Source organism: Staurois parvus, unplaced genomic scaffold (assembly GCF_062004578.1).
Source record: "Staurois parvus isolate SC_StPar_1 unplaced genomic scaffold, SC_StPar_1.0 ptg000432l, whole genome shotgun sequence".
Lineage (NCBI taxonomy): Eukaryota > Metazoa > Chordata > Amphibia > Anura > Ranidae > Staurois > Staurois parvus.
The window spans coordinates 5,620,541-5,636,695 of record NW_028318228.1 but is presented as its reverse complement, the minus strand read 5'-3'; the positions used below and the strand labels follow the sequence as shown (position 1 = coordinate 5,636,695).

Sequence of the window (16,155 nt, the reverse complement as noted above, 5' to 3'; positions counted from 1 at the left end):
GTTTGATGCTTTCACAGTTTTCTCTCTGCAGCAGGTTCTGTTTTTCAGATTAGTGGTTTTAACAGGTCAACTGCTCAGCCCGAAGTAGTTTTCGTTGGATCAGAAAATACCAAGTATTAGCTCATTGAAAAGGAAGGCTGGTAAACAACTGAATGTCAAAATTAATTAGACACTGATGCTTTCTGACACCATGATCTGTTATCTGTTCTTTTTCAGTCATTCCAAAAGTCACAAAGCACCTGCTCTCCAATCCTGTGTTCACCTGCATCGTTCTTGCGGCCTGTATGGAGATTGCTGTGGTCGCTGGCTTTGCAGCTTTCCTGGGGAAGTACCTAGAGCAGCAATTTAACTTGACAACATCATCTGCCAATCAACTGCTAGGTGAGAGGAAAACAGAGGAGCTGAACATAGAAATGTCTTTATTTGCATGTAGTTTAAATTTCCAGTTTAGATGTTTACTAGCATTGTTCATAATTGCAATTTTTGTAGAATTGTACAACATGAATTTTAGGCCTCATGCACACGGCGGTTTTACAGCCACTTTTAGGGGCGTCAGGGATTTTTTTTTAATGCTTCCAAATGGCCCTCCATATTATCCTATGTGTCCATAGACTTTTAGAAGCATTTAGTAGCAGTAGCATTTACCAGCAGGGCCAGTATGTCCTGGAGCAGCAGCAATTTGGCCGAAAAAATAATTGACGCAACTAAATATGTCTAAATGCTAGGTACGTTTAGTGCTTGAGCGTTAATTTCAATGGCCAGAAGAGATTATTATTCTGGCCAATGAAATGAATTAACGACCAAGTTCTTGATGCTTGTAAACGCGCATAAATGCTTGGAAAAGCGTTAGATACTTTTACAATTGTCAGGCATTTTTTATGCGAAAACACTGCTGCCAGGAGGAAGGCTTCTAAGAGAGTTTTTTTAACGTCCTGTGTGCATGAGGCCTTAATGTGTTGGAGGCCTAACTTCATGTTGATTAAAGTTATCATTCAGGACAAAAGCATGTTCTTTGGGGCCATGGCATAATTCAGGGAATTTTTCAGTTTTTAAATAATTTCACAAGCCAAAAGCTATTTGATCTTGAACTTTATGGCACCACATTGCTGGATCTTAGATACTTTGAGTTTCCAAATACTGTATGTATCCTGTATCAGAACTTAAATTACAAAATAAATCACCAATCAGTCCCAAACTGTGTCAAAAAGGCCCAGCTATGCTTAGTACCCTGCAGGTGTGGGCATGAAAATTGTATAGCAAAACTACTACTACTACTACTTCTTCTGTCTCCCATGTTAGCTGAGAGCAGAACTTTTCTAGAAGCAAAGTCCACAACCCCCCCCCCCCCAGGTGGCTCTGCCCCCCTCGGGTGCCACCATTATGGCGCAATGACAGATTTACCAACAGTTTCTGCTTTTGGGTCCTGCCAAAGCCTGTGGGTATATCTGTGCATGCACAAAGACGGGAGTTTTTAGACTTCCCTGGTCACAATCTTTGTGGTTGCGCAGAAAACCCCACATGTGTGCAGATACTCGGGACCCAAAGCATGCGCAGATGTGCCACAGTGCTCTCTCAGTACCTGAGCCCAGCAGCACATCTGTTCACATGCAGGGGGCAGGGACCAATTCTCGCAAAAATAAAGCGGTTTAAAATGAAAAAATTAATTTGTAAGAGAGAAAGAGGGGAGTAGGCAGGGTGGCCTATTTTTACTCCCCCAAGTTTAAATTATTCCTAAAAGATGTCAAAAGAGACTTTAAAGCCCAATTGAAGTCAGAGAAATAGACAGGCAGTCACATAGATATTGTAATAACAATTTCCATTTCTTTATCCTCCATTAAGGGATATGGTAAATCATATACATAGGGTTATAGTGGGCAGGCCTCTGTTGGAGGTGCTATTGTCCTAGGAGGTGGGAGGCTTTTTTCTTAGCTCTGCTGAGGAAAATGCTATCTGTATATTTACTTTTTATTATTATTCTATCAACATTGTTGATTTCTCATGGATGTTTTCTCTTCAATCGAGGCTGCTTGACTAGGTCTCTGCACAGCTTTTTTCCAGTTCAGTTAATCCTCTGAGCTACCTAGGAGAAAGTCCTGAAACCAGCTCGACCAAAGACTCTGAAGCCAGACACTGGGCGCTGCTTGTCACGTTCCCCAGACCCCTAGGGATCTATTTATTAAAAAAATTAGCAATACAAATGTGTTAGGCATTTACACATTTTTCACGAATAATCCATGTAATAAGTCTATTTCTTATGACTGTCAGCTTTATCTAGTGGCCATATTGGGGAATTTTCTTGAAGTAGAACCAAGAAAACACTGCATTATAGCTGCTAGATGAAGCTGACAGTCATAGAAAACAAATGTATTAGGCAAATTATATAATTAATAATCATTAATCAATCATGATTATTCATAAGGACTGTGTTTTAATAGACCTTCTAGTGCACTGGTTTATTAGAGAGCACTTTACGGGTCCAGAGCCGTGCCACAGTCTCTGGTGTGCACCAACCTCTGAAGACACTCTGTGGGTATGACGCTTTCCAGAACTGTGAGTTCCTTGTCAAGTATCCACAGAGTGCTATCCAATTTTCAGCAGTGTACTCAGTCTCTAGTGTCCCCTTCTAATGCAGATAATAAGGTAAGTGGTGTCTGTGCTATAAGCTCTGCATTGGACACTTTCCAGCCCCGTGTGTACTGGTCAGTGGCAGAGTGATACTCAACTATTAGAGCAGTGGTTAATGTTTGGTGTAACCCAGCCTCTAATATTTTCCTGTAAAAATGCATCCTAGGAAATAATTAAGGCATCCAATTATCTTTTCAAAGTTGTAGCTCAGAAACAGAGAATATCCTCATGACTCTTTGCCATTAGGCTTCATAATTAAGGGACTGCACTGATGCTCAGTTAGAGTCCTTGTTTTATGTTCTACTTTAAGCAAGCAGGAATGACTCTCTGCTCTCTTCTGGCAGCAACGTGGGTCACATCTTTAGAAACAGATTTATCTAACTCAACTGACATTCCTCAAATTTTGCAGCTTGTTACATGTATGTATCCACTTTAGCTCTCAGAAGCCTCATACAGTATGTGCAGTAGCTATATGCTTGGCTTTGGACATAGATGGTACAGTTAAGCAACACCTTACTTAACTTGCCCTTTTCAGAGAAGGCATCTTTTAGGTGATACTATTAACAATGGCATGCCCAAATCTCCTGATTTGCATTTTGGGTGCCCATTTCACTATAGGAGATCTGTTAATAACATAGGAGGACTTCGGCTTTTAGCTGGTACTTCCTCATACCAGCAAAATCTTTCTCCCGTGTGAGTTGCAGATTTTGCAGTTATAAACCTTCTGTTTAAAAACCATACTCCACTTTTGTTAGTGGGTTGTTTTTTCCAATCAGCTATTTGGAAAGCACAGATTCAACCGAAGCTTTTACTCTGATTTTTGAATTTTTCTTTATTTTCTCGATTTTGGCCCTGAATTTTGTAGGCTCTCTCCACCCTGGGAATTTTCCTATGTTACCTTGAGGCTGGTTTGAGATTTACTCCCCCCTTCTCTTACTATAAAGTCTATGTGATTTTAGGATTACTGCACTCTTGTGGTGCTTATATCTCCTAAGACCTGTATCTCTCAAGCAGGATTTCTCAATCTACAGTACATGGTTGATAGACATCACCTATCACAGTACTGACTTTTATGTCTGCAATACTGCTTCTAGCTTGCCTATTGTGGAATGCTTCATAGATTCTCAATGACATGTTTCAGTGTCTTAGTCTATTTCCTGTCAAACTAGGTGTCATCTCCTCTCTTGAGAACAGTATAACAACAACTATCCCATTCTTCTTTAACCTCCCTGGCGGTATTCCCGAGTGTAGCTCGGGGTAACATTTCAGTACCAAAAGCGGTAACCCCGAGCTACACTCGGGAATACCATGCGGCGCTGCTCCGGTATGTGTTCTTCACTTACCTTACCCTGCGCTCCCACGATGTGTCCCCTGCAGCGTCCCCGGCCATCTCCTCCGGCCGATGCCGGCATCCGGCTTCTGTGTCCTGTCCCTGTGACGTCGGGACGTACGGGCGCCGACGCCGCCGGCGGCGGGAAATTTAAAAATTTTAAAAAATGTCATTTTTTTTTTTTTCATTTTACACAGTAAAACATTGCTGTTTCAACCTATTTCACATACATATTGTCCCTACTGCTTTGTCCTGCGCCCTGCCTGCATTTTGTCTGTTCTTTCTGCCTGGAAACTGAGAAATGTCCATGGCATCCAAAAAGTGTCCCTTTAGGTCAAAAGCGGTTTAGATCAGCTAGAGAACAGCGATAGTAAATCAGAACCACTTACAGAATTGAGTGATAATGATTCGTGGGGGAAATTCGTCATCAGAAACTGAAAACGATTTTGCGACTGAGCTCAGCAATGTGCGAACTTGGCGCTCTATTTCACATTTCAGTGTTTTTGGTTTGATTATATTATTGAATTAAATTTTTTATTATTTTTATGATTATTTATTAAATTATAATTTATGATTTTGTGTTTCAAATTTTATCATACCCGGGATGTTTACTAGACTCTTGTTCGGACAGATTTCAGTGAGTTTTTCCTAAAAATTACAGCCTACAATAAAAAAAATACATATTTCCATGCAAAAAAATGGTACCGCTTTCAGCACCAAAAATCTGAAATAATCATACCGCCAGGGAGGTTAAAAGTCCTTTTCGTACTGTCCCTTAGTACCTGTTTATTATTTTGAGTTGTAGAATCTGGGTTTTGGACTGTACACAATTCATGTCCTTCAAATCTTTAGGTCAATTGATGTCCTTCAGATCTCACTTTCTTATGCTGGTTTCTGGATAGGATATGAATTCTCCCACCCCACATCACTCCTTCTTTTCATCTAGAAACATTTTCTAAACATTTAAGTTTTGACTTGCATTTCAGTTGAGTGTGTACAGCCCTTATTTCTTCTAAGACGTCATCTATCCTTCCTGAAGTTTATTTTTGTAGTGTATACAATATGTTGTGCAAGGCTCAAACTTGTGTTTCCAGATCCCTTCTCCTGAGCTTTCCACCTTATACTGTGAATGTTCTATTCTGCAACTATTTCTCCTTTTCCTATTTTCCTTCTCTCCACAGAATATCAATGTGTTGGTTATGTACTTCCCTAGATAAAGATCCCCCTATCTTGGCTATATCACTCTGATTCTGTTCTTTATAGAATATTCTATTCCTTATATATAATAAAGCTGTGACTTGGTATCCACACTCATTCTGTGTACATGCCTGGGTGCTCCACACAAAGTAAGTTGTACAATGGAAAGTAAAGTAGGCACTCACAGGGCTTTCCAACTAAGAAGTAGTGTAATAATAACAAAGATTTGTTGTGTCAACCATTTGGCGAGTTTGAGACAGACTTTCTCAAGGCTAGCCTAGGCTTCGACCTTTACGTTAGATATATTCTTGTTTTTGTTCACCGCTTTTGTCGTTGTTTTGATTTGCTGTTGGTCTACATTTTCCCCACTTGGTATTGCCATATGGTTTTTCTGGGCAGACCTTCTTCTTGAGGTCCATTATCATTTCCTCTAAGTATTCCCCGAGTGGCTCTACTTGTCTGCTTTGGAATATCAGATTATTTTTTGTGCCTTTCCCTATAATAATAATTTTTCATATTGCCACTCTATTTTTTTACTGGCCTTTCAGCCAATTATTCCTTCCAATACACATCTAGTAAGATTTCAACATCGATTGGATCTCTTAATAGCTGTTTCCCACCTCCTAGTTGAATGGATTTTGGATGCCCCTTTTTTATAATTTACTAAATCTTTGTGTCTTTTATTGGACAATAAAGAAAATAAGATGTTTGTACCATATTTTATTTTCCCAAGTCCATTAAGGAACACAGGTCCCTCCCCTCTGTGTCTTTGTCCCATATACAGCTTGCTCACAAAACTGAGGCATGACAGTTGAGACTGGGGTTATAGCGGAGTAGCATTCAACATTATTTTTCTGTTTGCTAGTGACCACCTCTTGAAGATAGCTGTATATAACCCACACATCTATATTTTACTATATCCTGGTGTCCCGCAATGGACTCCAAGGGAATGATTTTTATGGTAAGTACAAAAAAATCATATTTTTATTGTTTCTCCATGCAAATTAGGACATATGGTGAACAGGGATATTGGGAGATAAAAAAAACATGTGAGACTTCAGTTGGGCTTTGAACGAATTTTAAGTCCTGTTTTATGCTCCATTGGGCCTGAACTAGCAAAACAAGCATGTGCCATAAGAGGTTCAGTTCACTAAGCTTTAGCACAAGGATGTGGATCTTAATTTTAACCATGTGATTGTGATTGTCAAATGCCACTGGATTCAGCTGAAAATAACTGTCACTTTAAGTCTCATTATGATAAGAACTTGCCAGCATTACTGTTTAAAGTGCTGCATAAATACAATGAATCCACTGGACATGCCAGAGCTGTTTTTCAGTCCCTATCTATTGCTGTAGGTATTACATGGCAGACTCATTAGGGCGTGCAGTCTATTGTTAAATGCTCTTGTAGACTAAAATAGGCTTAGAATTGACAGATTGCAGGTATATTTTTATAGGATTGTAGAACAGAAATTCACTCATGCCACATGTAACACACTTCCTTCCTATTCTTCTAGTTCCTCAAAAGCCAAAGTCTACCCTTACAGTGGGGCTCCCAGACACCAACTGCTTGTTAGGTCTAGGGGTGCATGAGTTAGAGTAATGCTTATTCCCCATTCCAACAGGCTCCCTCAATCCATGTGAACAATGCTGCCTCCTCTCAAATGTACTCTGGCCATGGGGCACTACCCCCCTCCACACATTCTCATGGGGAAACATACACAGCTTAGGCTGTCAGTCACAGGCTGTGTGCTGGAGCTGCCCCCATCCCCCCGGAACTCTTGGAGTCAGCATAGCCTGTCAGAAGTGACTCATGCAGATAGCAAATGGAGGAGTGAGAAGACAGAACTCACACTAAGTGCTTTGGATTGATGGAAGTACACACTGTAGAAGGATATGAATTGTTCATTTTTCGTTTCAGAGGTTTACAGCCACTTTATTGAGCAATACACCACTGCAAGGGTACATTTTGGCCAATTCCTGGGTTGCAAACCCTTACATATACCCAGTGAAGTGATACACAAAGGTGAAACAAATCCTCCTACATATGTTGCACCTGTTTATCTATAGCAGCCTTTCCCCTACATCCATTCAAATAGCAGAATTTACATATGTTATCTCAGCTTTGAAAAACAGGGGGCGGAGAGCTGAAGTTACATCAGTGAGGAGAGCTCTGACAGCTGATTGGAGGGAAGGGACACACCCCCTCCACACAGCACAGAGGAACAGAACTTAGGCTGTCAATCACAGGCTGTGCCCTCCCTATCACCATTTTTCTCTTGGTGTCAGGAAGACACCTGAGAAGTGACTCATGCAGATAGCAGAGGAACAAAGCAGCAGAAGGAAATGACATTTCAATTGTAACTAAACCCACAACAGTAAAATCAGTCTGTATATGCAGTAAGCATGGTTGTTATACTCACTGTGGAACCTAAGGGGTTAATCCTCTGCATTGTGTAAAACGGCTGTTTGATCCTGACTTCTCTGCCCCTCCTCTTGGTCAAATGTCCACGCTGATAAGACAGACTGAACCTGTAGCCCTTCTGCACATGCTCAGTTTAGTGTGTATTGCTAGAGAGAATTTTTTTTTCTTGGGAGAGTGCATGTGATCAGCACAGGGCCAATCAGCACTGTCCAGAGAGAGGGCAGGGGTTTTGCATCCTCCTAAAGCAGAAAGAAAACTCCTACAAGCTTTAACCAGTGCTCGGCTGGACACTGATAGAAGTAACAAGACTGCTCTAACTGCTGATAAGAAAAGGTATTTCGCAGTTTATATTTACTAAAATAATTGCATTTCCATGTTGTGTGTACTGTGGGAGACCAGATATAGTGAATGCAGGGTCCGGGGAGACCAGATATAGTGAATGCAGGGTCTGGGGAGACCAGATATAGTGAATGCAGGGTCCGGGGAGACCAGATATAGTGAATGCAGGGTCCGGGGAGATCGGATATAGTGAATGCAGGGTCCGGGGAGACCAGATATAGTGAATGCAGGGTCCGGGGAGACCAGATATAGTGAATGCAGGGTCCGGGGAGACCAGATATAGTGAATGTAGGATCCTTGGTTTAGTAACACTTTAATGCCGTGGATTGAGAAAAGCACACACTATAGAAGGATGTGGTTTTTTTTCATATTTCATGTCTAGGGTTTACAACCACTTTACATATCTGCAGCTCTGGCATATTCAGATACTTTCACATTTGTTGCAGAAATGGAAAGGTAGTGATAATACTTTGTCTTCTTCTAGGTATGACAGCAATACCGTGTGCCTGCTTAGGCATTTTTCTAGGTGGACTTCTTGTGAAGAAACTAAGCTTATCTGCCCTTGGTGCCATTAGAATGGCAATGCTGGTAAACCTGGTGTCCACAGCTTGCTACGTGTCCTTCCTCTTCCTTGGCTGCGACACGGGGCCTGTAGCAGGAATAACTGTTCCCTATGGAAACATGTAAGTATTACCAATTGCCATTTCTGCTGTAGCCTAGCATGTTGTCTTCTATTCACTGATGCTTTCTGCTCAGTGATGCAGTTTTGCCAAGCTAAGCTACTGCTGTACAAAAGGTCAAGTTTACTTAATTTAAGCGATGAAACAGATGTCACTAAAGGATTTTATAGCCGCGTAGCTCTATAACACAAGCTGAGCAGAACACGCTGTTAAAGTCAGCCAGCCAGCATTTTAGGAAGGTCTTTTATTAAGGAGTTAAAAGTGACGAATACGTATTACTGTGCTTACATAAATCTCCAGCAGTATTGATACACCATAATTAGTCATATTCCGTTATGTTTTTATTTTTCTGCAGATGGTTTAGAGAAACAGACACTTAAGGCGGTTAAAAGGAAAATGTCAGGGACATTTATCCTTGTTCTGAATACATATAAAAGCAGCTCTCATAAATTCTGATTGACAGCTGGTATAAGCACAGTCTATAAACTGAGAGATCCTTAAAGTAGCTGCTTACTTTATATTAATCTGAAAATGAAACAGGAAAAAAAAAAATCCTGAGGTTGTGTTTTTTTTGTCTAATGCGATGAAAGATTCAATATCCATCTGTTTCTTAAACCACTAAGCACTGTATAAAGAAATCAAAGCATTCATTCCAATTCAAACTGTTGCTTTTATCATTGCTTTTCTAGACTGACCAATTTCAGATTTTATCGATGTCTTATTTTATTTTGGCTTTAGTGGTCTTATCCTCCATAGACATTTTGGGGTTGATTTGCACAAGGCAAATAGGCTTTTCACTTTGCAGGAGAATTGGTACTTTACAAAGGAAGCTTCCTTTAGCTTAATAAATGTGTTTTAACTTCACTTTGCAAAGAATGCTCAACCACATGCAAGGAAAATAAAATGTGTGCTTGCACATGTTTGGATGATTGAAGTCAACACCATTTGCAAGCTAAGTGCAAATTCCATTGGAAAGTGAACAGCCTATTTGTCCTTAGTAAAGCAACCCTAGGAGAAAAAAGAAGTAGCCCACTGTTCTCTAATACAAGCGGCCCAAATAATACAGTTTTTATCAGGGTGGATTTAATTTAAATCAAACTGATTTAAATCACGATTTAAATCACGATTTAAATCACTAGTCAGTAAGGCTTGATTTAAATCCTAGTTTTCTACATAAAGACTAATTCTTGCTGGTATAACTTTAATATGCAAGTAGTTGAAGATTTTTAGAATAACAACTTTTCATATTAGTTTTTTTATCCCCAGTTTAATAGGTTAATCATTCATATTTGGACAACTTTTCTGTTGTACTTAGGAAGGAGAAAAATAATCATTACCTTAATAATAACAATTTAAATAGATTTATTCAACTGAAACAAAAACATTAAACATCCATGTTTGTAAACTAATTTGGCTAAACAAAATATATATATTTTAAGAAACTTAGACCGCCAGCCCCTTCCTCCTCACACTTAGTTTCACTTTCTTCTTGTGCAGATCTATTCCACTCCAAACAATCAGAAAAATATTGTTTCTATTCTATTCACTGAACTTCTTGAAACTTAGCACTGAAGGGGTTGATTCTGTATTCATAGGTTTGTAGAAGTTAGGATGAAGGTCTTTTTCTTAACTCTGTTCATGTTATAACATTTTTGCTGTGAAGAAGAGGCATGTGATCTCCGCTGAGTCAAATTCAGTTTTGAGAACTGCAAAGTAAACCGAGCATCTGTGATAATATCTTGTAGGCAGAGAAACTGCCCAATAATCTTACAAAAACCTCTGGAAGAGCATGACATTGTGAATGGATTCATGGAATTTATTTACCAAAAAAATTAAACATATATAGTCTTATTCTACATAATTAAAAAACTAATCTTTATTTCATGATGGAATAACCTTTGGATGGTAATATATTTTCCTCAAAAAGCATTTTATTTAAAAAAATCCGATTTAAATAAAAAAAATCTGATTTAAATCAAAAAAATCAGATTTTTTTGATTTTTAAAAAAAAAATCATTGATTTTTGTCCACCCTGGTTTTTACTGTACTAGAACCCAAGAACCTTGACTGTGCAACTCCCCCTCCCCACCTCACATATGCTTAAATTCCACATTTGTGTTTGTGCTATAAATCGTGGCCAATGTGCTTTTATGCACCACTGATCCACTGATTTCATGCGTGGACAAGTGACCAATGCCATTGGTAGAATTGTGAAGGACCCCTAGAAGCATCACAAGCAGAACTATGATGGGTGTGGACATGCTGAGCTGATATTAGGCATGATCAATTAATACCTCAGTCTACTGGCTTGATACACATCACACGTGCCACAGTCCCACAAAATATGCATTATTTGCTATGCTACAAAGAAAGTCTCACAGAGTTCCCCTTTACATCAGTGATAAGTGGAAAAGCCCTTTTACTTTGGTGTCAGTGGAGAAGTCTCCCATGACATTGGTTCCAATGATGAAGTACCCCTTTACATTTGTGTCAGTGAAGAAGCATCCCCATTACTTTGGTGTCAGTGATGAAGTACCCCCTTACATTGGTGTCAGCAATGAACTACCCACCAATAAAACCGTTTATTTGTAACTCTTGCACAGCTCATATTGCTCCTACTGGGCACTGGCTGTGGCTTCTCCCTTCCTTGGCTGCAGCTCACCTTAGGCTTTGACAATAGGCATCTTCTCAAATTTGCTGCTGCCGCACACTCTGCCCTGCCGCACACTCTGCCCTGCCGCACACTCTGCCCTGCCACCACATCATACTGAGATTGTGTTATAGCACACACTGGGTGGGATTGTAGGCTGGCAGAGCGCAGAACTATTGGACAACAATGCCACCAACTGCCTGTTTTTTTGCCCAAAAATCAACATAAAAAATGAAGAGCTGTACAGCCAGTATCAACCCTGCTCATACTTCACTAGTAGCTTTCAGAAATTATGCACATGTAGATTTTCATAATCAAATGCATCAATAGAATGTGGAAAGGATCTTCATACACTGCAACAGCCTGTGAAGGTCCTCAGATCTTTCTCATTGATTGGCAATAGTCTTTTGAAGGTGTGCTCCCATCCTTTTTAGACTTAGACCATTGGTATCTGTTGCAGTTCCTCTGTTCTGTATGGGTGTCTATAAATTATTTGTTAATTCTCCAACTTGTCTGTTGGTTTTATTTTAAACATACTGGGGTTGATTTACTAAAGGCAAATAGACTGTGCACTTTGCAAAGTGTGGTTGCATGCTGCAAGTACAGTTGCTGCAGAGCTTGGTAAATAGGCAGAAGTTCTGAAGACTTCCATCATCCAATCATGAGCAAGCAAAAATTCAGTTTGTTATTTTACTTGCACGTGATAGGATATTCATTGCAAAGTGAAGCTTTACCTCATTTACTAAGTTCTGGAGCAACTGCACTTGCAAAGTGCACCGTCTATTTGCCTTTAGTAAATCAACCCCATTTTTCCTAAGACTACATAGTACAGAAAAGTTTGGCGGATTGGAAATTCAGAGATAGATGTTAAACGTCTACTAGTCAAATACATAAATACCTAGAATGGCCATACTGTAAAAGAGAAGACTTCACAAAGTATTTCAGACAGTGTCAGCGTTTATTGATGTTTAAACCATGCAAGAGTGTTCAAAGTGCACTTCTTACCTGCTGTAGACAGCAATAAATGTCACACCTGCCGTTTCACAGCCTTTTAAGAAAGCAGTGTGTTGCTTTTTTCCTGCTATGGTCCTTTGTTACAATAGATCTTAGTAAACTGACAGACCATATATAATGCACTTTCGTACTCATAGATTACAGGTGTCATTTGTAAAATTGCTCTTTGGTTGAAGAAATGAATGTAAATCTTTTAGCTATTTTCATAAATTTACTGAAGTAAGAGAACTTTGATGGCTAGGAAAAATAACCAACTGATAGCTACATACAGTAATAGCCCAAAAATAGACATTTGTCACTGGTCTTTGCCCATGTAAAAATAATGCAGTTTAATAAAAAAAAAAAAAAAGTTGTGCATGGTAAAGTGAAGGCTCTTCTGTTGTCACGTATCAAATACCAATGGCCATATCTGGTAAAATCCTGGAAAACCGTAAATCTGATTGCAGGAAGATAAAGGAATCTTTGCTGCAGTTTAATTTATTACTGCAGATACTTACAGTGGGGATCGAAAGTTTGGGCACCCCAGCTAAAAATTTGTATTAATGTGCATAAAGAAGCCAAGGAAAGATGGAAAAATCTCCAAAAGGCATCAAATTACAGATTAGACATTCTTATAATATGTCAACAAAAGTTAGATTTTTTTTCCATCATTTACACTTTCAAAATAAGAGAAAACAAAAAAATGGCGTCTGCAAAGGTTTGGGCACCCTGCAGAGTTAACATCTTGTACTGCCCCCTTTGGCAAGTATTACAGCTTGTAAACACTTTTTGTAGCCAGCCAAGAGTCTTTCAATTCTTGTTTGAGGTATCTTTGCCTATTCTTCCTTACAAAAGTCTTCCAGTTCTTTGAGATTTCTGGACTGTCTGTCACGCACTGCTCTTTTAAGGTCTATCCATAGATTTTCAATTATGTTGAGGTCAGGAGATTGTGAAGGCCATGGCAAAACCTTCAGTTTACGCCTCTTGATGTAATCCCCCGTGGATTTCGAGGTGTGTTTAGGATCATTATCCATTTGTAGAAGCATTCTCTCTTTAACTTCAGCTTTTTCACAGATGGCATCAAGTTACCATCCAAAATTTGCGGAAATTTTATTGAATCCATTTTTCCTTCTACTCGTGAGATGTTCCCTGTGCCACTGGCTGCAACACAACCCCAAAGCATGATTGATCCAACCCCATGCTTAACAGTTGGACAGAGGTTCTTTTCATTAAATTCTGTGCCCCTTCTTCTCCAAACGTACCTTTGCTCATTCCGGCCAAAAAGTTCAATTTTAACCTCATCGGTCCACAGAACTTGTTTCCAAAATGCATCAGGCTTGTCTATATGTTCATTTGCAAAGTTCTAACGATGATTTTTGTGGTGAGGACGTAGAAGAGGTTTTCTTCTGATGACTCTTCCATGAAGACCATATTTGTACAAGTATCTCTTTATAGTGGAATAGTGTACCACAACTCCAGTGTCTGCCAGATCATTTCTGGAGGGATCGTGCAGTCAAATGTGGGTTTTGAATTGTTTTTCTCACAATTAGAGATGAGCGAATCGAACTTGGCGAAGTGGAATTCGTTTTGAATATTAGGAAAAATTCGATTCGCATCGAATCCGAATTTTAGCAAACTTCGGATGCACGAATCGAATTTTCCCCGATCAGCCGGCAAAAGTGTCACTGCAGAGAGTTCCGCTATTTCTGACAGTTCTCTGATAGTTCTGACAGTTTATTTACAGCGGTTGAAACATTGTATCTATTTGTTTCCATTTAGGATACAGATGTTTTTATTCGGAAATAAATAGATACAATGTTTCAACCGCTGTAAATGTGAAGGAACTGTCAGAAATAGCGGAGCTCTCTGCAGATACACTTTTTGCTGTACTGGAATTCTTCTTCTTTTCATTCTTCTTCTTCTTTTCATTCTTCTTCTTCTTCTTCTTTTCATTCTTCTTTTCATTCTTCTTCTTCTTCTTTTCATTCTTCTTCTTCTTTTCATTCTTCTTCTTCTTCTTTTCATTCTTCTTCTTCTTTTCATTCTTCTTTTCATTCTTCTTCTTCTTCTTTTCATTCTTCTTCTTCTTCTTTTCATTCTTCTTTTCATTCTTCTTCTTCTTCTTTTCATTCTTCTTTTCATTCTTCTTCTTCTTTTCATTCTTCTTCTTCTTTTCATTCTTCTTCTTCTCATTCTTCTTTTAATTCTTTTTTTCATTTTTCTTCTCATTCTTCTTTTCATTCATTCTTCTTCTTCTTCTTCTTTTCATTCTTCTTCTTCTTTTCATTCTTCTTCTTCTTCTTTTCATTCTTCTTCTTCTTTTCATTCTTCTTTTCATTCTTCTTCTTTTCATTCTTCTTCTTTTCATTCTTCTTCTTTTCATTCTGCTTCTTCTTCTTTTCATTCTTCTTTTCATTCTTCTTCTTCTTTTCATTCTTCTTCTTTTCATTCTTCTTTTCATTCTTCTTTTCATTCCTCTTCTTCTTCTTTTCATTCTTCTTCTTCTTCTTCTTTTCATTCTTCTTTTCATTCTTCTTCTTCTTCTTTTCATTCTTCTTTTCATTCTTCTTCTTCTTCTTTTCATTCTTCTTCTTCTTTTCATTCTTCTTTTCATTCTTCTTCTTCTTTTCATTCTTCTTCTGCTTCTTTTCATTCTTCTTTTCATTCTTCTTCTATTTCTTTTCATTCTTCTTTTCATTCTTCTTCTTCTTCTTTTCATTCTTCTTCTTCTTCTTTTCATTCTTCCTCTTCTTCTTTTCATTCTTCTTTTCATTCTTCTTCTTTTTCTTTTCATTCTTCTTTTCATTCTTCTTCTTCTTCTTTTCATTCTTCTTCTTTTCATTCTTCTTTTCATTCTTCCTCTTCTTCTTCTTTTCATTCTTCTTTTCATTCTTCTTCTTTTCATTCTTCTTCTTCTTCTTTTCATTCTTCTTTTCATTCTTCTTCTTTTCATTCTTCTTCTTCTTCTTTTCATTCTTCTTCTTCTTCTTTTCATTCTTCTTTTCATTCTTCTTCTTTTCATTCTTCTTCTTCTTTTCATTCTTCTTCTTTTCATTCTTCTTCTTTTCCTTCTTCTTTTCATTCTTCTTCTTCTTCTTTTCATTCTTCTTCTTCTTCTTTTCATTCTTCTTCTTTTCATTCTTCTTCTTCTTTTCATTCTTCTTCTTCTTCTTTTCATTCTTCTTTTCATTCTTCTTCTTCTTCTTTTCATTCTTCTTCTTCTTTTCATTCTTCTTCTTTTCATTCTTCTTTTCATTCTTCTTCTTTTCATTCTTCTTCTTCTTCTTTTCATTCTTCTTTTCATTCTTCTTCTTCTTCTTTTCATTCTTCTACTTCTTCTTTTCATTATTCTTTTCATTCTTCTCATTCTTCTTTTCATTCTTCTTTTCATTCTTCTTCTCATTCTTCTTTTCATTCTTCTTCTTCTTCTTTTCATTCTTCTTCTTCTTCGTCGTGCCCCGTGACTGCCCAAATGAGTGAAGTGTGCGGTGATTCTAAGATCGACGGCACTCATCTGCATGTCATACTGACTGACAGTATTATTTCTCTTCCCCAGCAGACTCCAAGGGCATTTAAATTAAAGGTACAGTGTTCTGCACTAATATAAAGGCTCTCTGAAGCCTAGAAACCCTTTTAATAAGTTAAATTCGCGGCGAATAAATTCGCATCGAATCAAATTTCTCCCGCAAATTCGGCGAATCAGCCGAATCGAATTTTTGAATAATTCGCTCATCTCTACTCACAATCCTGCGAGCTGTTCTGTCTGATATTTTTCTTGGTCCTCCAGATCTTGCTTTAACTTCCACTGTTCCTGATGACTGCCATTTCTTAATTACATTCCGAACAGAGGATATTGACATCTGAAAACGCTTTGCTACTTCTTATAGCCTTCTCCAGCTTTGTGAGCGTCAACTAT

General features: G+C 38.4%; 1 protein-coding gene across 2 annotated transcripts in view; it reads left to right on the top strand.

Annotated features, from left to right (window-relative positions):
• The window catches only part of SLCO3A1 (solute carrier organic anion transporter family member 3A1), a 476,664-nt gene that overhangs the window by 377,960 nt on the left and 82,549 nt on the right, over nucleotides 1-16,155 (top strand). For both annotated transcript variants that reach the window (XM_089687650.1, XM_089687651.1), the window contains exons 5-6: nucleotides 217-381; nucleotides 8,401-8,599. In XM_089687650.1, coding sequence (XP_089543776.1) covers nucleotides 217-381; nucleotides 8,401-8,599 — 364 coding nt within the window. The remainder of the gene's footprint in view (nucleotides 1-216; nucleotides 382-8,400; nucleotides 8,600-16,155) is intronic.